This window comes from Chelonia mydas, chromosome 10 (assembly GCF_015237465.2).
Source record: "Chelonia mydas isolate rCheMyd1 chromosome 10, rCheMyd1.pri.v2, whole genome shotgun sequence".
Classification (NCBI taxonomy): Eukaryota; Metazoa; Chordata; order Testudines; family Cheloniidae; genus Chelonia; species Chelonia mydas.
The window spans coordinates 10034469-10049563 of record NC_051250.2 but is presented as its reverse complement, the minus strand read 5'-3'; the positions used below and the strand labels follow the sequence as shown (position 1 = coordinate 10049563).

Below are 15095 nucleotides of genomic sequence, written 5' to 3'. Positions count from 1 at the left end.
ATCACATACTAATGCTCAGAATGTCTAAACACAAATTTCCAATATAGTTTATCTTGTGTCTAGTCTGAATGAAGACCCATAAGACAATTGGTCTTCTCTGTTGATAAACGGGAACTTCCTATAGCCAGTGCTCAAATTATCAAATATTTGCCTAAAGCAAGCCCATTCATCAAGATATGTGGAAGCTGTATTAAAGCAAATGCTTTTGTTTTGGAGATTTTGAGCAGGATAAATGGTCAAATTGACCAGAGATTGAATTGAGTAGAAGATGCTATATATTCATAATTTCAGTAGTCAAGAGTACATATTTCTTTCAAATGACAAGTGATGAACTCATTCATAATATAAAACAGACAAATGAGCTCTGCTCAACATATTTTTATTGATTTCGGTCATCTCTGTAAATTACCACTTTATACAATAGATGCACTACACAAGCGATTAGTTAGCAGAATATAGCCTTACTGCAACCAAACAGTTTGTTTGCTGAACTGTATCCAGACAAGAACTATTTGCACTATTCAAAAAGAATCCTGTCATGCACCCATTTTTCATCACCAATATTCCCATTCAATAATCATTATTAATAATAACTGATTCCTGTTGGTATCAAACAAGTCTCTTCTGCATCTTGAAAGAGACTGTACTTTTCTCCCTTTTGGAAAGGAATACCGCTAAAAGAGAGCCAGACCTGGCCTGCATTGAAATTTAACAGCGCCTGACTCAGCACAGTTGCCAGCAGTCATGTCTGTCAACAACGGTTAGGTGTCGTTGAGTTTAATTAGCTAACACAATATTGAACATGGTTTGCCCTTGTCCACGCTCACTGCTAAATTGTGTTCCAAGCCCATTCAGCTAACGTTATTGCTGACAACTCTGTTCAGATTTGATTAAATTTCATACCGTAGACCAGGTAGCAGAGGATAACTTTGTGAATGAGCTGTTGCTCTTTAGTGGAATCTTTACTTTGTAAATACATTTTATACAATCAGAATTAGAAAAGCCATTTACTGTATAATTCCTGTCCAATGACTCAGATTACATTTCTGACAAACATGCTTTTTATATGCAGTGTTGTTGTAGCCATGTTGATCCCAGGATAATAGAGAGACAATGTGGGTGAGGTAATATCTTTTATTGGACCAACTTTTGTTGGTGAGAGAGACACAAGCTTTCCAGCTACACAGAGCTCCTCTCCAGGCCTGGGAAAGGTGCTCAAGAGTGTCACAGCTAAATACAAGATTGAACAGATAGTTTAGCATAAGTAGTTAGCACAGTTTCTAATGGTTCCTTACCTCACCCACTTTCTCTCTCTCTCTAGTCATGCTTTTCTGCGAATATTTAGCAACTGTCTTCTGAATTAAGCTCTTGTGTGTCTAAATCAGCTTCCCAGAACAATGTGTACAGCATCTCTTGGTACAGCAGCTATTGGCCTCTGAAGAGCTGCTATAAAACGCCACTGGATTTTACTCCTTCGATTCTGTGGTTCTGGAGACTAACTTCAGAATGATAGGTTCCACTGGAGTTATGAATCCTTTTGAAAGCAGTTTGAGAGGTATCTGCAGCAATTAGAGAAGATCATTTAGATCCCACTGAATAAAAGACAGATAAAAAGGGGACATAGGACAGAGGCATTTTGTCCTTGGGAATAGGACTGTTTCTGGCCTTCTCAGGAACACAAACCCTTGTCTATCTATGTCACGGGTTTTTGGTTTTCCCTGTTTGAAGTTTACAACAAGATTTGTGCTAAACATGGATATTTCACTTCACAGTGCCTTCATGCAAACTTCCTGGGGTTCACAGCCCTCCCTCTACCACTGGTTTAGTTGACATGTAGGTTTAAACTAAGCCAAACTCTCTAAATGAAACTCATATTGAAAAGGTTTGCCTGATTTTGGGGTAGAGGTGGGCCTGGACCAAACCACGTATCCAAATGGCTTATTTTGCAAGTCAGAGCATTCCATTAACATTTTGGCTAGGATTTGGTGAAGGTAAAATTAGAACTATCAGCATATATATCACTGCCTTTAGGTAGAATGGTGTCTTTCTGTGTAGTCCTAGTGAAAGGAAGTGAGTTGAGTCCTGATGAAACTAAATGAACCAATAACAAACATTCACTTGCCTTCCGACAACAAATTGTCCAAGAGAGAATTCTTTTGGATGATCATATGGGCACCTGCTGAAATGTTATTTGTGGAGATTGGTTATTTATGATCATTCTTACAGTCCCCTGCTCCCTTTGTCTCCATGATTCACAGCTAAATATTTCTCCATGATGTTCAGGGAAGGAGATAAATGTCATTTCTGAATAGCAAGGTTCCTAGGTCCAGGGAATGACAGATTCTTGACAAAATCCTCTCTCTAATATGTCTGTGTCACAGTACGTCTGCATTACAGTACTCCTAGTTATAGTTTGTGAAGGCCTTTGGCTTTCATATATGTAGTGTTCATCTCAACAAGAGCTTGTTTCCTGCTAAAAATGTTTAAAGCCTGTGACCTTCATATTTGTCAAGGCAGGTTATGACTTTGCATTGGAAGTCTGGCAATATTTTGACTCAAGCCATTGTTTTCTTCGGAAAATGTTACGTAGGCAACTAAGCAAAAGGGGGGGTTGGACTTCTAAGGAGCCACTTTACTAAACAGATGAAGGATGAGCCATGATTTGCAGAAACCTCACCTTAAGCTGCCTAGGGACTTGAACAACAAAAACAAGGACTCATTGATAATGTGTAAATGGATAGGAGTCAAGCCATTTCATTTCTGTATGGAACACTATGCTAATATCAACTAATGTACTTGATTGAAGGTTTCCACTAAAGTTGATTAATCCTTCTCCCTCTCCTCTGCCCTCTAATTTCTCTCTCCTGGACAGTCTCTTTCCCCTTTCAGAATATTCCATTGCAAATTTCAGACTACTTCACATTAAATATGGTGTATAGTCTGCCGTGTATTATACCTGTACGCTTTGCATCTTGTGTTGCATATTTCTCTTGCACTATATCCCACTGTTCTAGCCAAATAAATTGAGGCAGTTTTATATTAACTGTTTTTGCAAATAACTGCTTATAAATCTGGATTTCTCACCGGAGTTTCTTTGCAGGGTCTGAAGCTGAAATTCTGCAGCAGACTGGTGATAGCAACTTTCATGGAGAGGAGAGCAAATCTCATTCCAATGCAGTTCCTGGGTCCAGCTCCAAAGGGCAAGTACATATAAGGATCCATGGTCTCTTTGTTCTCTTTACTGAACCTGGTTCCAAATACAAGCACCTGAGCGTTTATACAGGAACTGAGACACAAATTCTTGCCTGCTGTAACTCCATTGACTTTAGCAGAGCTACCCCAGGGATGGCTTCACCTGAAAGGTCTTTTTTTTTTATTAAATAGAGAGAACGCGCTCAGTTTTGGGGTGCAGAAACATGATCTGGTTTTAGAAATAACTTGTATTTGCCACACAAATGGTCTAACAGTTACCCAGCCCCTTTCCATGTGGGGGAATTTCAGTTCAAGATCAAAGTTCTATCCTTTCTCTCCAGGACTTCATGAAAGCAAGGTCAGGGGTTGCTTCACAGCACCAGGGCCCTTCCTGGCCTCTACAGAGGATGTCCTGAAGAATGGCTGAACTGCCCTGTTGCAGGCAGGAATGAATCTTGGGATGAGTTTGGGTGGGGAAGAGGCTATTTCAAATGGGAACAGTTGGCAATGTTTCATGAAAGCCCAGGGGCTAGCTATAAGAACTTGCAGGGCTAAAATCTGGGACTGTGGTCCCCTGATGCCTCCACAGGAGGCTGGGCTCCTGTCGGAAGGCCCTGTAAGGCTGAGCCCAGCAGGAAGTCCTGAGCAGATCCTGAGTGGCAGCTCCTTGCAGTCCACTGATTGGCTGGCATTGGTACTTAAGCCAGGCAGCCATGACTGGGAATTGTCGGAGCAACAGTACAAACTGCCCGGCTGTCTTGCTTCAGACCCCATGTGTGAGAGATCTCAGGCTCCAGCTTTTGGCCTTGCCTGTCTCTTGATGCCTGACTCTTGGTTTACCCTCTGGCCTATCTGGGACCCTGCCTGCCTAATGATGCCTATCTCTTGATTTGCCCTCTGGCCTGTCTTGGACTCTGACCCTCACATGGGTGTTGTGAGATGTAACTGAATAATTTTTGTGAAGTTTTTTTTTAAATCCTCAGGTGGAAAATGCTATAGGGGTGTGATGTATAATTGATGTACTGATAAGGAGTATACACCGCTGGTCTCTACCAGATGGAATGTCAGACCTACTCAAATATGTGCAATCATGACACCCTCTCACTGGCTAATGGAAGATGTAATGCCTAATGCTGCTGAAGCTAATGAGGATTCTTCTTAATCGGAAATGATAAAAGCCAGTGGTTTTTTTGGACAAGAAGTTCCTGACTTTTGGGCACACTTTTGATTATATCTGTTTGGCCATCGAAACTTGACAAAGTACATAGAAGTGTCAAGTGGTGTCAGAAATGAATTTCCACCTCAGGCTGGACAGGAAAGTGAACAGCAAAAACAAAGAAACCGAGCTGACAATCAGCTTCTCTAGGATACAATGAGTTTTCCTGTGGAGGTTCAGTTGATAGTTCTTAAAGCATCTGAGTGAGAGTTCTAGGCAAAGCTTCTGCAGAGTAATGAAGTCCCATTAATGCTTGTGATTACCAGTTATATTCACCTTCCAGCTGTTAATGATGTTGCATTGCAACAGTACCGCCTCATCATGGCATGGTCTGTCCTTGGTCAGGCTACTGTAAAGTGTAAGTGCAGGGCCATAGACATCAGTCAGCTGGATCAGGCAAAATGTTTCTCTATATCTTCTATATGTGACTGTTATAAAGAGGAGTGGCACCTTGGAAACATGAGCACTGAGTTCATAAAAGAAAGACCAACAGAACTCAGGTACAGTTGCTCATACTGGGCATATAATCTTGTTCCTGTTGAAGTTAATGGAGATTTTGCAATTGGCTTCGGTGGGAGCAGGAGCAGGTATTCTGATATTCTCTGAAGACTCTCTGCCTGCCTTGTTACAAACAGTTATGAAGGTTAACCATGACAAGGAATTTCTTTGCAAGAGACTGATATTTAAGAATGAATTTAAAGATGTCAGTACTGTATATTACTACTTCCCTTTCGATATAGGTTCTGTACCTTTCAGGTCTGAACTCCTCTGGTTCTGGCCAGTATTCTGGGATATGATGCATAAGGAAGGATGGGATCATAACGACAGTGCCCTTGCGAATGGTCACTCCATTTATCTCTACATCTTTCTTGCAGACCCTTTCAATTCGCCCTCCGATAGGAAAGAGCCTGAGGGTTTCATTAAGTGTCATGTCAACATACTCCATCTGCATCAGGGCATCATACGTGAGAGGCGCCTTTAGTGGAAAGCAAAAATGTTGGTCAGGCATGTGGGAGTTTACACATCTTGTTTTAATCTGATCAGTGTTAAAACCATCCTGTCCTCCCCAATTTATCTCTTGTCAAAGTACATGTCCTAGGTATACTGGGGGTAGAGCTGGGAGTTCACCTTGATTTTCCTTTCCTCAATGTAAGGAAACAGGAATCTGTGCCCATTTTCCTTATGCTGAAAGCTTAGATAGAAAGGGACCCCACCTAAACACAAAAGCTGTTTGAAAACAAAGCTTGTAGTTAAAATTGGCAGTTCTGAGCCCCTTGCTGTGGCCAAAATATTGGTGAAAAGTGGCTTCAGTGGAGAGAGGCTGGTACAGGAGCCCAGTGTAAGAGATTATAAACACAAGTTGGTACCCGTGAAAATGCGATGTTACCATATTGCCCTGTCACTGCTCCATGTCTCTCAGCCAATCCCCCCTCAATACTGTGCAGATGTATTTCTCTTCTTACATTCTCCCCTTCCCTCCTCCTTTGCCTCTGCCCCATAAATACCTTATTGTTGAATAGCAGGATTAAGAAAACAAATGTAAATTGTCCCTTTTAATATGCATTGTTGAATGGTGGGATTTTGAGGAGAGATAAATGGCTGAAGTTGGTGGAAGGAGGGAGACATAAAGACAGATACAAAGAAGACTTATATGTGGGTTGGTGAAGATTTCTTTTATTGTCTTCTCACTGTCCTTCTGAGCTCCCAAAGGATTGGTGAATCAACACTTAGAATATTTTTTTAATATAACCATTTAATTTCTTTAAAGAACAGTGTTGCTGACTTTGAAGTAGAGGAGAGGGATTTCCCATAAAGAGATGCTACATATCACTGAGCATCCAATACTCTTACCTGGTTGGGAAGAACAGAGTCTATCTCCTCCTGCAGCTTCTGCTGTACATCGGGGTGAGTAGCTAGACTGTAAACCAAGTAGCCAAGAATGGAGCTGGTGGTCTCATAGCCAGCAAAAATAAAGATAATTGCTTGTGCCAGAATCTCAACATCAGTCAGGACTGTGAAGAGATTATAAACGGGCAGAAAAGGTGAAGTCCAAATTCACAGTATGTAAACTGTGCTGTTTAGGGCACAGAACATATTGTATTTTATATGCATACACACAGATGAGGAAGGTTTCTTTTATTGTCCCATGTGCAGGAGCACAGGGTTGAGGTAGGTGAATTAGATGCTAATAATTGATTTGAGTCCCTGGTATTGAGAGTTCGCCTATTCAGAAAACACCAGTCAAAACAAGGAAGTCAAGTTTGCTGTAGTTCTTCTGCAGGTATTATAATTATATAGTTTGCTTTAATAAAAAAAATCATGTAACATGTATAATCCTGCCACAATCCCCATGAAAGTTTCTCCTGATTTAAAGCAGCAAGGCCTAAAGAAATTACTAATTGCAAATTATGGGTGTATGCATCATCCTGTGGCCTGATGAACTTGTTCGGCCGCGAGTCTGGTGTAAGGACACTGAGCTCACTACAGCCCTGAAACCTGGAGCGGGAGGCAGAGACCTTGGTCTGGAGTTGGTGTAATCATCACATCCTGTAGAGCAGGGAAAAGGCTACTGAAGGGGTTAAAATGAGAATGTCTGTGTTTGGATCTCAAGCTCATCCCTCATCCCGAGACTTGAGTTCTACAGGGAAAGTAAATGCAGTCCCTGTGTCCCTCTGAAATGACCCTGCTAGCTAATGAATGGTCAATTGCTGGGCTCCAGAGCCAGCTGTGTCTTCTCCCCTTTAGGCAGAGAAGGGGTGTCAGATGTGAGGCTTTTTGAGGAAGGTGTGAGAAAAGAAAAAAGGGGGGAAATTCTCTCACATCACCTGCCTCCATCCACCCCAGAAAAGAACTGAGAATATTTGCTCATAGTGATAAATACAATGCTGACAAATATTTGGGGGAGCGAGGACGGACAGTTTATCCCTGGGTATATTGGTACATATCACCCCAGTATTTTTTATTGACCAGCCCTAATTAATATGCTGTAGAAGATGCCATGGAATGCGCTTTTTTTTTTTTTTACTGCAGGAAAGGAGACAAGTTACCTATTTTATACAACACTGTTGTGCAAATGTGCACATGAATGAGTATAAATCTTCTCCCCAACTGCACAGGATGAACAATCCAATTCCCCTCAGTCCAGGAGCCTCCAAAGGCACTCATGATTGTAAATAATTTCATGGTTTTACCTTTATTTGGGTGATCCAACCCATTGCTCTCGTGACTGGTGTTTAAATTCTGGGAGTCAATCATGAGCTGCAGGAAATCCACTCGGTCCTGGGAAGAGAAGTAACATTCAGAAGACAGGTGACGGTGAAGATGGCAGACTTGGACTCTCATTCTCACAAGGAGCAGTGCGCAGAGCCTGGAACCACAACGCTAAACCTCTTTAGTCCGGATTGCTTGGCACCCTTATATGGCTTTACAGTTTGGGGGGGGAAATAATCTCAGTAAGTGTATTTCAGAAGTACCACCTCTACCATAGGGTTTAATATTCTCCCTGGGACTGGATTGAGGAAGTCCTGCAGGGTAATAAGAGTGACTCTGTCCTCTTATCTTTGGTGTGAAGACCACGTCTTGTGTGGGGACCATGTTGCTGAATACTGAGTATTTGTAGTCCTGCACTGAATCTACTGCTTACTCAGCTGTATCCCTCCCTCTCTCTGCTCCAGCATCCCTAGTCCACTCCACGGGTGATCACATCTTCTGCCAGTTTGCTGTCAAATCAAAAGCATTGCAAGCCCAAATTGCAGTTGCTTTTACCCTGATATAGCCCGAGGTCACTGCTGCATTCATTCTGTTCTGTGACTCTGCTGGGACTTTAGTTCCAGCAAAATTCTGGATGTGTTGTAATGCTGGCTTCTGGTCATTATTTGACTTTAGTTGCATTTTCAATGCTGTCACGTGAAGAATTTTTCACATGGGCTAACTGAATGGATAATATTCTTTGGTTCCATCATTGAAGAAGTCTTCCTTACCGTGGGAGTGTCTCGCTTGCGCTTTTCCTTTATTTTGGTGACTGACCGTGCAAAGAATTCCAGGGCATCACTTGGGAAAATGTTCACATTCAGCATATTAAGAAGCGGAGTAAGGAATGGAAATACAGCTAGAGCAGAGAGAAATTCATTGTGAGAGTGAGGCAACCTGGGCAAAAAAATCAATTTCCTTAAGATATTAAGGGAAAAATATGATCAGAACAATCAATCTGACAATATTTAGACTCTTTTCTGAATGGTTCAAAATCCAGATTTTACTGGTTGGCTGTTCAGATCCAAATGACATTCTTAGCTGAACCAGGCACTGAGCAAGTACATCCTACAGTTCAGTGATTCAAATCCAGCTCCAGACAGTAGCAACCTAGTGCCCAATTCACCCCTGGAGCAAATGGGCACCGCTCCCATTTACATAGGCAGATGCACTGACACGGTATAGTGTGTGTACTACCCAAAGGCAACAGGGAGTTGAGAGGGATAATCAGTTCCTTCCTGAGCTCTGCCTGGGGCAATGCAGCTTCACACTACCCCTTACTAAGGTTGCTGCCTCACTGCTAGGAGTTAGCCCTGTGTATGAATACCTGCCCCAAGAGCATTCCAGTCCCTCAGGCAGGACCGGATTAACTCTCCTGTGGGCCCAGGGCTATTCCATTTTTATGGGGTCCCTGTATACAAGTCTTTTTCCTAATTTAAAACAAAATGATCACAATAATGGCATTGAGGCTATTAACATTATCCTAAACTTGCCTTTTAATTAACATAAAGCTGTTCTGTGGTTACATTTCAGTCCTAAAACATGTAGAATATAGTTAAATTAATTCAAAGTAGCCTGCTTCTTACCTTAGAACAGCTGTTATATTAGTTTCCTTCTGGGAGGGAGTTTGGTGCAGGAGGGGATTCTGACCTGGGGTACAGGGTTGGGGTGCAGGAGGAGGTGTGAGCTTCCCGACCAATGGGAGCTGCAGGGACGGTGCTGGGGGCAGGGTCAGCCTGCGGAGCCAGGGGCCGCAGAGACGTGCCAGCAGCCAGCCACTTCCAGGAGTGGTGTGAGGCCACAGCATGCAGGGCCCTGGGCTGCAGTCCCTAAAGCCCCTGCATTAATCCGGCCCTGCTCTCAAGCCATGTGTGTCTGGTGTTTTTTTACCATTGAAAACTGGGGTCGATTATGCTCTCTGAGTGCAGGACATTCCTCCAGCTAGCACTAGCAATATTCCACAGAAATAGCTTCCCACTCCAAGAAATCTTTGGAAAAACCAAACTAATAACAAAGCCTGGCATACTCAAGATGAAAATATTGTTGCCCTTTTTGTCCTGAGCAACTAGTCAAGCTTTGGGGCTGGAAGTAGAAACTGGTGGTAATCAGGCATTTCTTTGAAGCAGTTTTGTTTATTTACAAAGACTGTACAAAGTCCTGTCTCTCTGAATGCAGAAGGAACCAAGAACAAAAGGAGCAGTTTCTTAGCTAACAGCCCCCCAACCTCTGTAGCCAACATCAAACCCAAAAGAACGGTCTATCTTTTTCCAGGACCAAATTTGTGCTTACAAGCTCCTGCTTGGCTTTTTCTTGGGCTCTTTGCCTCTTCCTCTCTCTCTCCTTGACTGTGATCTCAGTATCTGAGTGTACTCCCACACCTGCTGGTCACAAGACCCAGTTGAACCCATTGCCCCTGCGGTGCTAGTTTCTGGGCAGACTGTATTAGGCTTTGTTTTAGGTGTGGCCCCTTAAGTGTCTCATACAATTATCTTAAATGGAGGACACACTCACACTTCAGCTTGAATGAGGCTTTACCTCAACCCATAACAAGGTTTCACCCAGCTCATAACAATACTCTGAAAGCGTTTGAAGTTTGTTTCAGACTGGCTTGAATGTTCTCAAATCCTTTACCGTCTCATACCCTAGAAACCAGTTCCAAATCTCCACTACACTGTTTCAGAGTAGCAGATGTGTTAGTCTGTATTCGCAAAAAGAAAAGGAGTACTTGTGGCACCTTAGAGACTAACAAATTTATTTGAGCATAAGCTTTCGTGAGCTACAGCTCATTTCATCGGATGTGACCCTTCCTACCTGCTATACAATAAAATGGCCAAATGTTGGTGGTCTTTGTGTCAACACAACTCCACTGACTACAGAAAATCTTCTCTTCTAGAGATTACCATAGCCATTAGGCATAGCATGAGTATAATTTGACACAGATAAGATCATCCTAGTGTAATCATAGACTCATAGGACTGGAAGGGAACTTGAGAGGTCATCTAGTCCAGACTTCTGTACTTATGGCAGAACTAAGTAACTCAGTTTCCCTAGACATTGGCTAAGGTATAGAATGGAGCAGTATGTACTGTTGTTGCTCCACTCATCCTTACTGAACATCAGGATCACAAACTTGGATGGAGTTTTCAAAGAGAAGGAGTCAACTTACATATCAAAATAAAGAGTGGGGAAAAGACATCAAACTTCACTAGTTTCTTAACCTCCTTCACAAATGGGTCTTGGGGATTGTTCATTGAGTCAATATTCACGCCAAACGAAGTGCTTGTGATAACATCCATGCTGTAGGCACCAAACACACTGAGAAAAGATGGAAAATAAAATACTGATTGTGGACTTAACGTTTGAAATAGGTGATTGTAACCTTTCACTTGCTTCCCATATGACACCTCCTTAAAGAAAACAAAACCCTCAGGAGGAATTCTCTTTCCTTCTAAAAACAAAGAAAGATATGCAATACCAGTATTGCATCTGTGAGGAAACAGGCAAATTTCCATAAAGCCTCATTCAGACTAGCATAGCCTAGAATCTCGTAATCTTCCTCGGGGTATGACACAGTTATTAGCTCATGTGTAGATATTCTGGGGGAGTCAGACCTGCTCAAGTGCTGTGATTATCTTGTCAGCTAATGGCTGTGGCCCTTGAAGCCCTAATACTAAGACAGTATAGTCTGTTTGTTCCAGTCGTAAAATCTGTGGTTTTGGAACCAAGTATGCTAAGTTCTGTCCCGCATGCTGCCTGTATGGTGACAATGAATTTATTACCATTAGTTTTATTTACTATTTGCACGCCGTTAGTATAATACATTAGGTGCGCCCCAGACAGACACAATCCCTGCCCCGAAGAGCTCACAATCTAAAAATCGCACCGTATCAACAGCTGTTGTCTGACAAGTCCCAGCCTTGCAGGACAGAATTACTCACTCTTTAACAGCTATGGGTTCATCCTTTTCCACTTGCTTCTGAACATTTCTCACCAAAACCTTCCCATAATGCATCATGATGGGAAACATCTGAAATATGAATCAGAGCACACAAATAAAAATGTCCTATTTATAGATAATTAGTATAGTAACTTTTCCTCTTGTTTAGAACATGGTTTCTAATAGCCTAGGGGAGAATCATAAACATTCACAAGCATCATGTCTTTCGGCTTTCTGGCATTTTCATTTTAATCCTTTTCCTTTTTACATGAGGAGGCACAAAGGAAACAAGCTGATTTAGTAATCTGATTCTGACAGAAGAGACCAGACCATTGTGACTATCTTTGCCTCAGTGCTGTCTGCACTGACCCAATGGTTTAGTTTGTGACTGCTCTTCTGGGTTTTACCTCCTTTAGCTTCCCACTGGTGAAGGTTGGAGAGAGCACAGTGCGAATCCTCTTCCACTGCTCATCCTCAGCGATGGAGACAGCCGACTCCAGCAATCCTGTTGGACCAAATCTCTGGCGGGGAAAGGCAAAGCACAGAAAGGATCATATCTAGCTCTCATTGATTGTTTCAACTGAGCAGAATTTGTCCTGAGTATTTTTTTGTATTCCCAACTTTTGTATTCCCTAATAGGTTCAGCCGCTTTTGAAGTGCAGTCAAATAGGTTTCTTTGAGAACCAAAGTACCCTATTCCAACTGAGCTTTTTCTCCCTCCTTCTTGAGTGGAGTGACATGCAGTGGGAAATGAGCTTAATTCTGGATGTACATTCATTCTCCTATACTAAAAGACTCTAAAGCTTTCCAATACTGTGTGTTTCTAACAGTAATTGAGTTTGTTTTCATTTAAGACTTTATTATGTCTTAATGAAGAAGGTTAAAGATTGGAAACCTACCCGTCGGTTGGTAAAGGTGGTGTAGCATTCTTTCACCAGCACAGTTTTAATGAGTGTAGAATCCAGGATGGCCAGCACAGGCTGTCTGCCTTCATAAAACCTAGGGAAAAAATAACACATTGCAAAACCCACCACTGTCAATGGAGAATAAGGAATTAAATGGAAGCTCCTTCATCAGGTTTTCTATGATGGCCACAAGATCTAGTCTTCATGAGCTTTTTATAGTAAAGTCCATGATTGGATATGAAAAATAGAAATATTTTTTTCTGTAATCTCTTTCATTTATAGTCATCAGGGTGCTACTGGTAACAATAGGTCAAGGATTTGCAGACAGAAATGTGGTTTTTAAATTGATGATGCTCATTTAATTTCATCCCATTCCTCCTAGTTATGCCTTTTTCTAATCCAATCTCAACACCTCCACTGCCTCCTTGATGTTTACATCCTTCAAATACATGTAGACCCTTCCCTACAAGTCCTCATTTTGCCAAGCAGTACATACTCAGTTCCTTAATCTCTCTTCATAAATCAATCCCTTCATGCCCACTGGAGCTAGAATAGACTTTTTCCAGAATTAGATTTGTACTGAAATCATCTTTCCAAAACCAGACAAAAGACACAAGTTTTTCTGTGACACAAGCACCTTGTCCTGTGTCATTAGGGAGCATTTCTACAATGTAGAAATAGAAAGTTTTTTACAAAAAAAGAATGTACAGCAGGATGTCACCTTGACTCATAACACAGTGTGAAAATTACGAGATTTCTTCAAGTTTCTTTGCAAATCTTAAAGAAAAGATCCAGGCGTACAGGGGACTGAACACCTCCGACGCCCACTGCAATCCATGGCAGTTTAAGGTGCTGTGAATCATCAGTTGTTAACTCTTGCAATTTTAGGCATTTGTGTTAAGTTTCTGATGGTGTACCAATTTCTGGCATCAAACTCATGACTTTTGCCCTTCTTCAAAATGCCCACCATTTCCCATTACTTTCAAAGTGTTTGAAGCCTGAGGGTGCCCTTCGTGAAGATGGCTTCCATATCTCTACTTTGCGCGTAGAAGCGAGGCCGCCTCTAGTAAAGATGTTTGCTCTCTCACATTGTTTCCTATGGGCTACCCTCAGGAAACATGGCTGTCCTTGGGCTCTGTACTGGGAATTGTAAGGAGACGATGGGAAGGAGAGAAGGCAGGAAGATGGCTGGTGCAAGGATATGTGGACTGCTGTAGGGAGAAGAGTAATGCGGGTTGCAGAAGGAGACTAGGGCAGAGGAGGCTGTAGGGAACAGGAGGGAGGATGAGGGAGCTCAGAGAAATAGGAGCGGCAGAGTGGAAGACCCACTGCCTATCATGCTGACTGGTATTGTCTCGTTGTTTCCTTGTCCTGTTGTCTTTTGTCTTATTCTTGGATTATAAACTCTGTGGCAAAGACTGTCTTTTTGTTCTGTGTTTGTACAGCTCCTACCACAATAGGGTCCTGGGCCATGACTTGGGATCCTATGTGCTACAATAATACATAATAATAATAACAGTTAATGGGTAGGAGAGTTTGTGGGGAAAAGGAAAGAAAATTGGGGAAGGGTGGGGCATTAAAATGTATTTTCCCTAGACTCTGAAACTCTTTCAGAGATGTTACAGTGAATAGATATATCCATTACTGAAAACAGCAAGGTGTGTTCCACGTTTAGAGCCGGAGTTGTAATCATAGTGACAAAAGGTGAAGCAAACATCCAACGCAGAAAAAGACTGGTGGTAATGCAGATGTATTGCCCTTCATCAGGTCAGAGTCAGGACAGATGTGACAAGGCAGATCTGTCACTCTATCTTAGGTGCTATAGAAATACCCATCAGCTACAGCATTATGGCTGTTTCTCAAAGGAGTGTCTGGGGTATATATACCTTCTGTCACAGGTATTAAACAAGGAGAATAGGACACCTGAGTTATAAACCCTGCTGGATTCTGTTCCTATTAAAGGCAGTGGGAATTTTGTTATTGACATGACTGAAAGCAGGACCTAGTCATTTGGATCCAAATTTCAACACCTTTCATCTTACAGGCCAGGTTAAGCTCTATATAACATGATGTTAAGCTCCCCTCTTCTGGTGGATTTTTTTCACCATCTGATTTAGATTTTGGATGAACTTTAAAGACCCTGAGCTGATGAATACTGTCTAGTAAAATACTTACCCCCAGATTTTCCCATATTTCTGAAAGCAGTTTTTGTCAAAGTCCACTACACCCTGCAGAAGAAATGTTAAAAGGGAATTAGAAGTGGAGGAAGAGCACTCAGGCAGAAATTTCATCAGCTACATGGCAGAAACTGCCTAGGGACTCTTGAGGATCTACACTATGAGCAAAGGCTGCCCTCAGATAGACAGGCACATTGACTTTGATGGTTAAATCATACATGTACCTGTGCGCATAGTTCAGCCTGATGTTCGGTACTGTGATTTCTTTTTTAAACTACAAACATAGCTGGGTTGGCTTGATGGGTCTGTTTGTTGCTTGGTGGGTCTACCTGTCATTCCTGGGCTGGCTTGGAGGAAGGGAATATTCTACCGTGTTTGGTTAGGGGCGTTCAGACAATCCAAGAGCTGCCCAAGTAGTT

General features: G+C 42.1%; 1 protein-coding gene across 2 annotated transcripts in view; it reads right to left on the bottom strand.

Annotated features, from left to right (window-relative positions):
* Positions 1-362: 362 nt before the first annotated feature.
* The window catches only part of LOC102943719 (cytochrome P450 3A9), a 39540-nt gene continuing 24807 nt past the window's right edge, over positions 363-15095 (bottom strand). Inside the window, exons 3-13 of one of the 2 annotated variants that reach the window (XM_037911064.2) lie at positions 14675-14727; positions 12494-12593; positions 12002-12115; positions 11596-11684; positions 10824-10972; positions 8389-8516; positions 7600-7687; positions 6260-6420; positions 5158-5384; positions 3085-3247; positions 363-1559 (exon numbers count right to left, since the gene is read on the bottom strand). In XM_037911064.2, coding sequence (XP_037766992.1) covers positions 1467-1559; positions 3085-3247; positions 5158-5384; positions 6260-6420; positions 7600-7687; positions 8389-8516; positions 10824-10972; positions 11596-11684; positions 12002-12115; positions 12494-12593; positions 14675-14727 — 1365 coding nt within the window. In that variant the 3' untranslated portion in view covers positions 363-1466. The remainder of the gene's footprint in view (positions 1560-3084; positions 3248-5157; positions 5385-6259; positions 6421-7599; positions 7688-8388; positions 8517-10823; positions 10973-11595; positions 11685-12001; positions 12116-12493; positions 12594-14674; positions 14728-15095) is intronic. The other variant, XM_043523777.1, reaches the window with a different exon arrangement.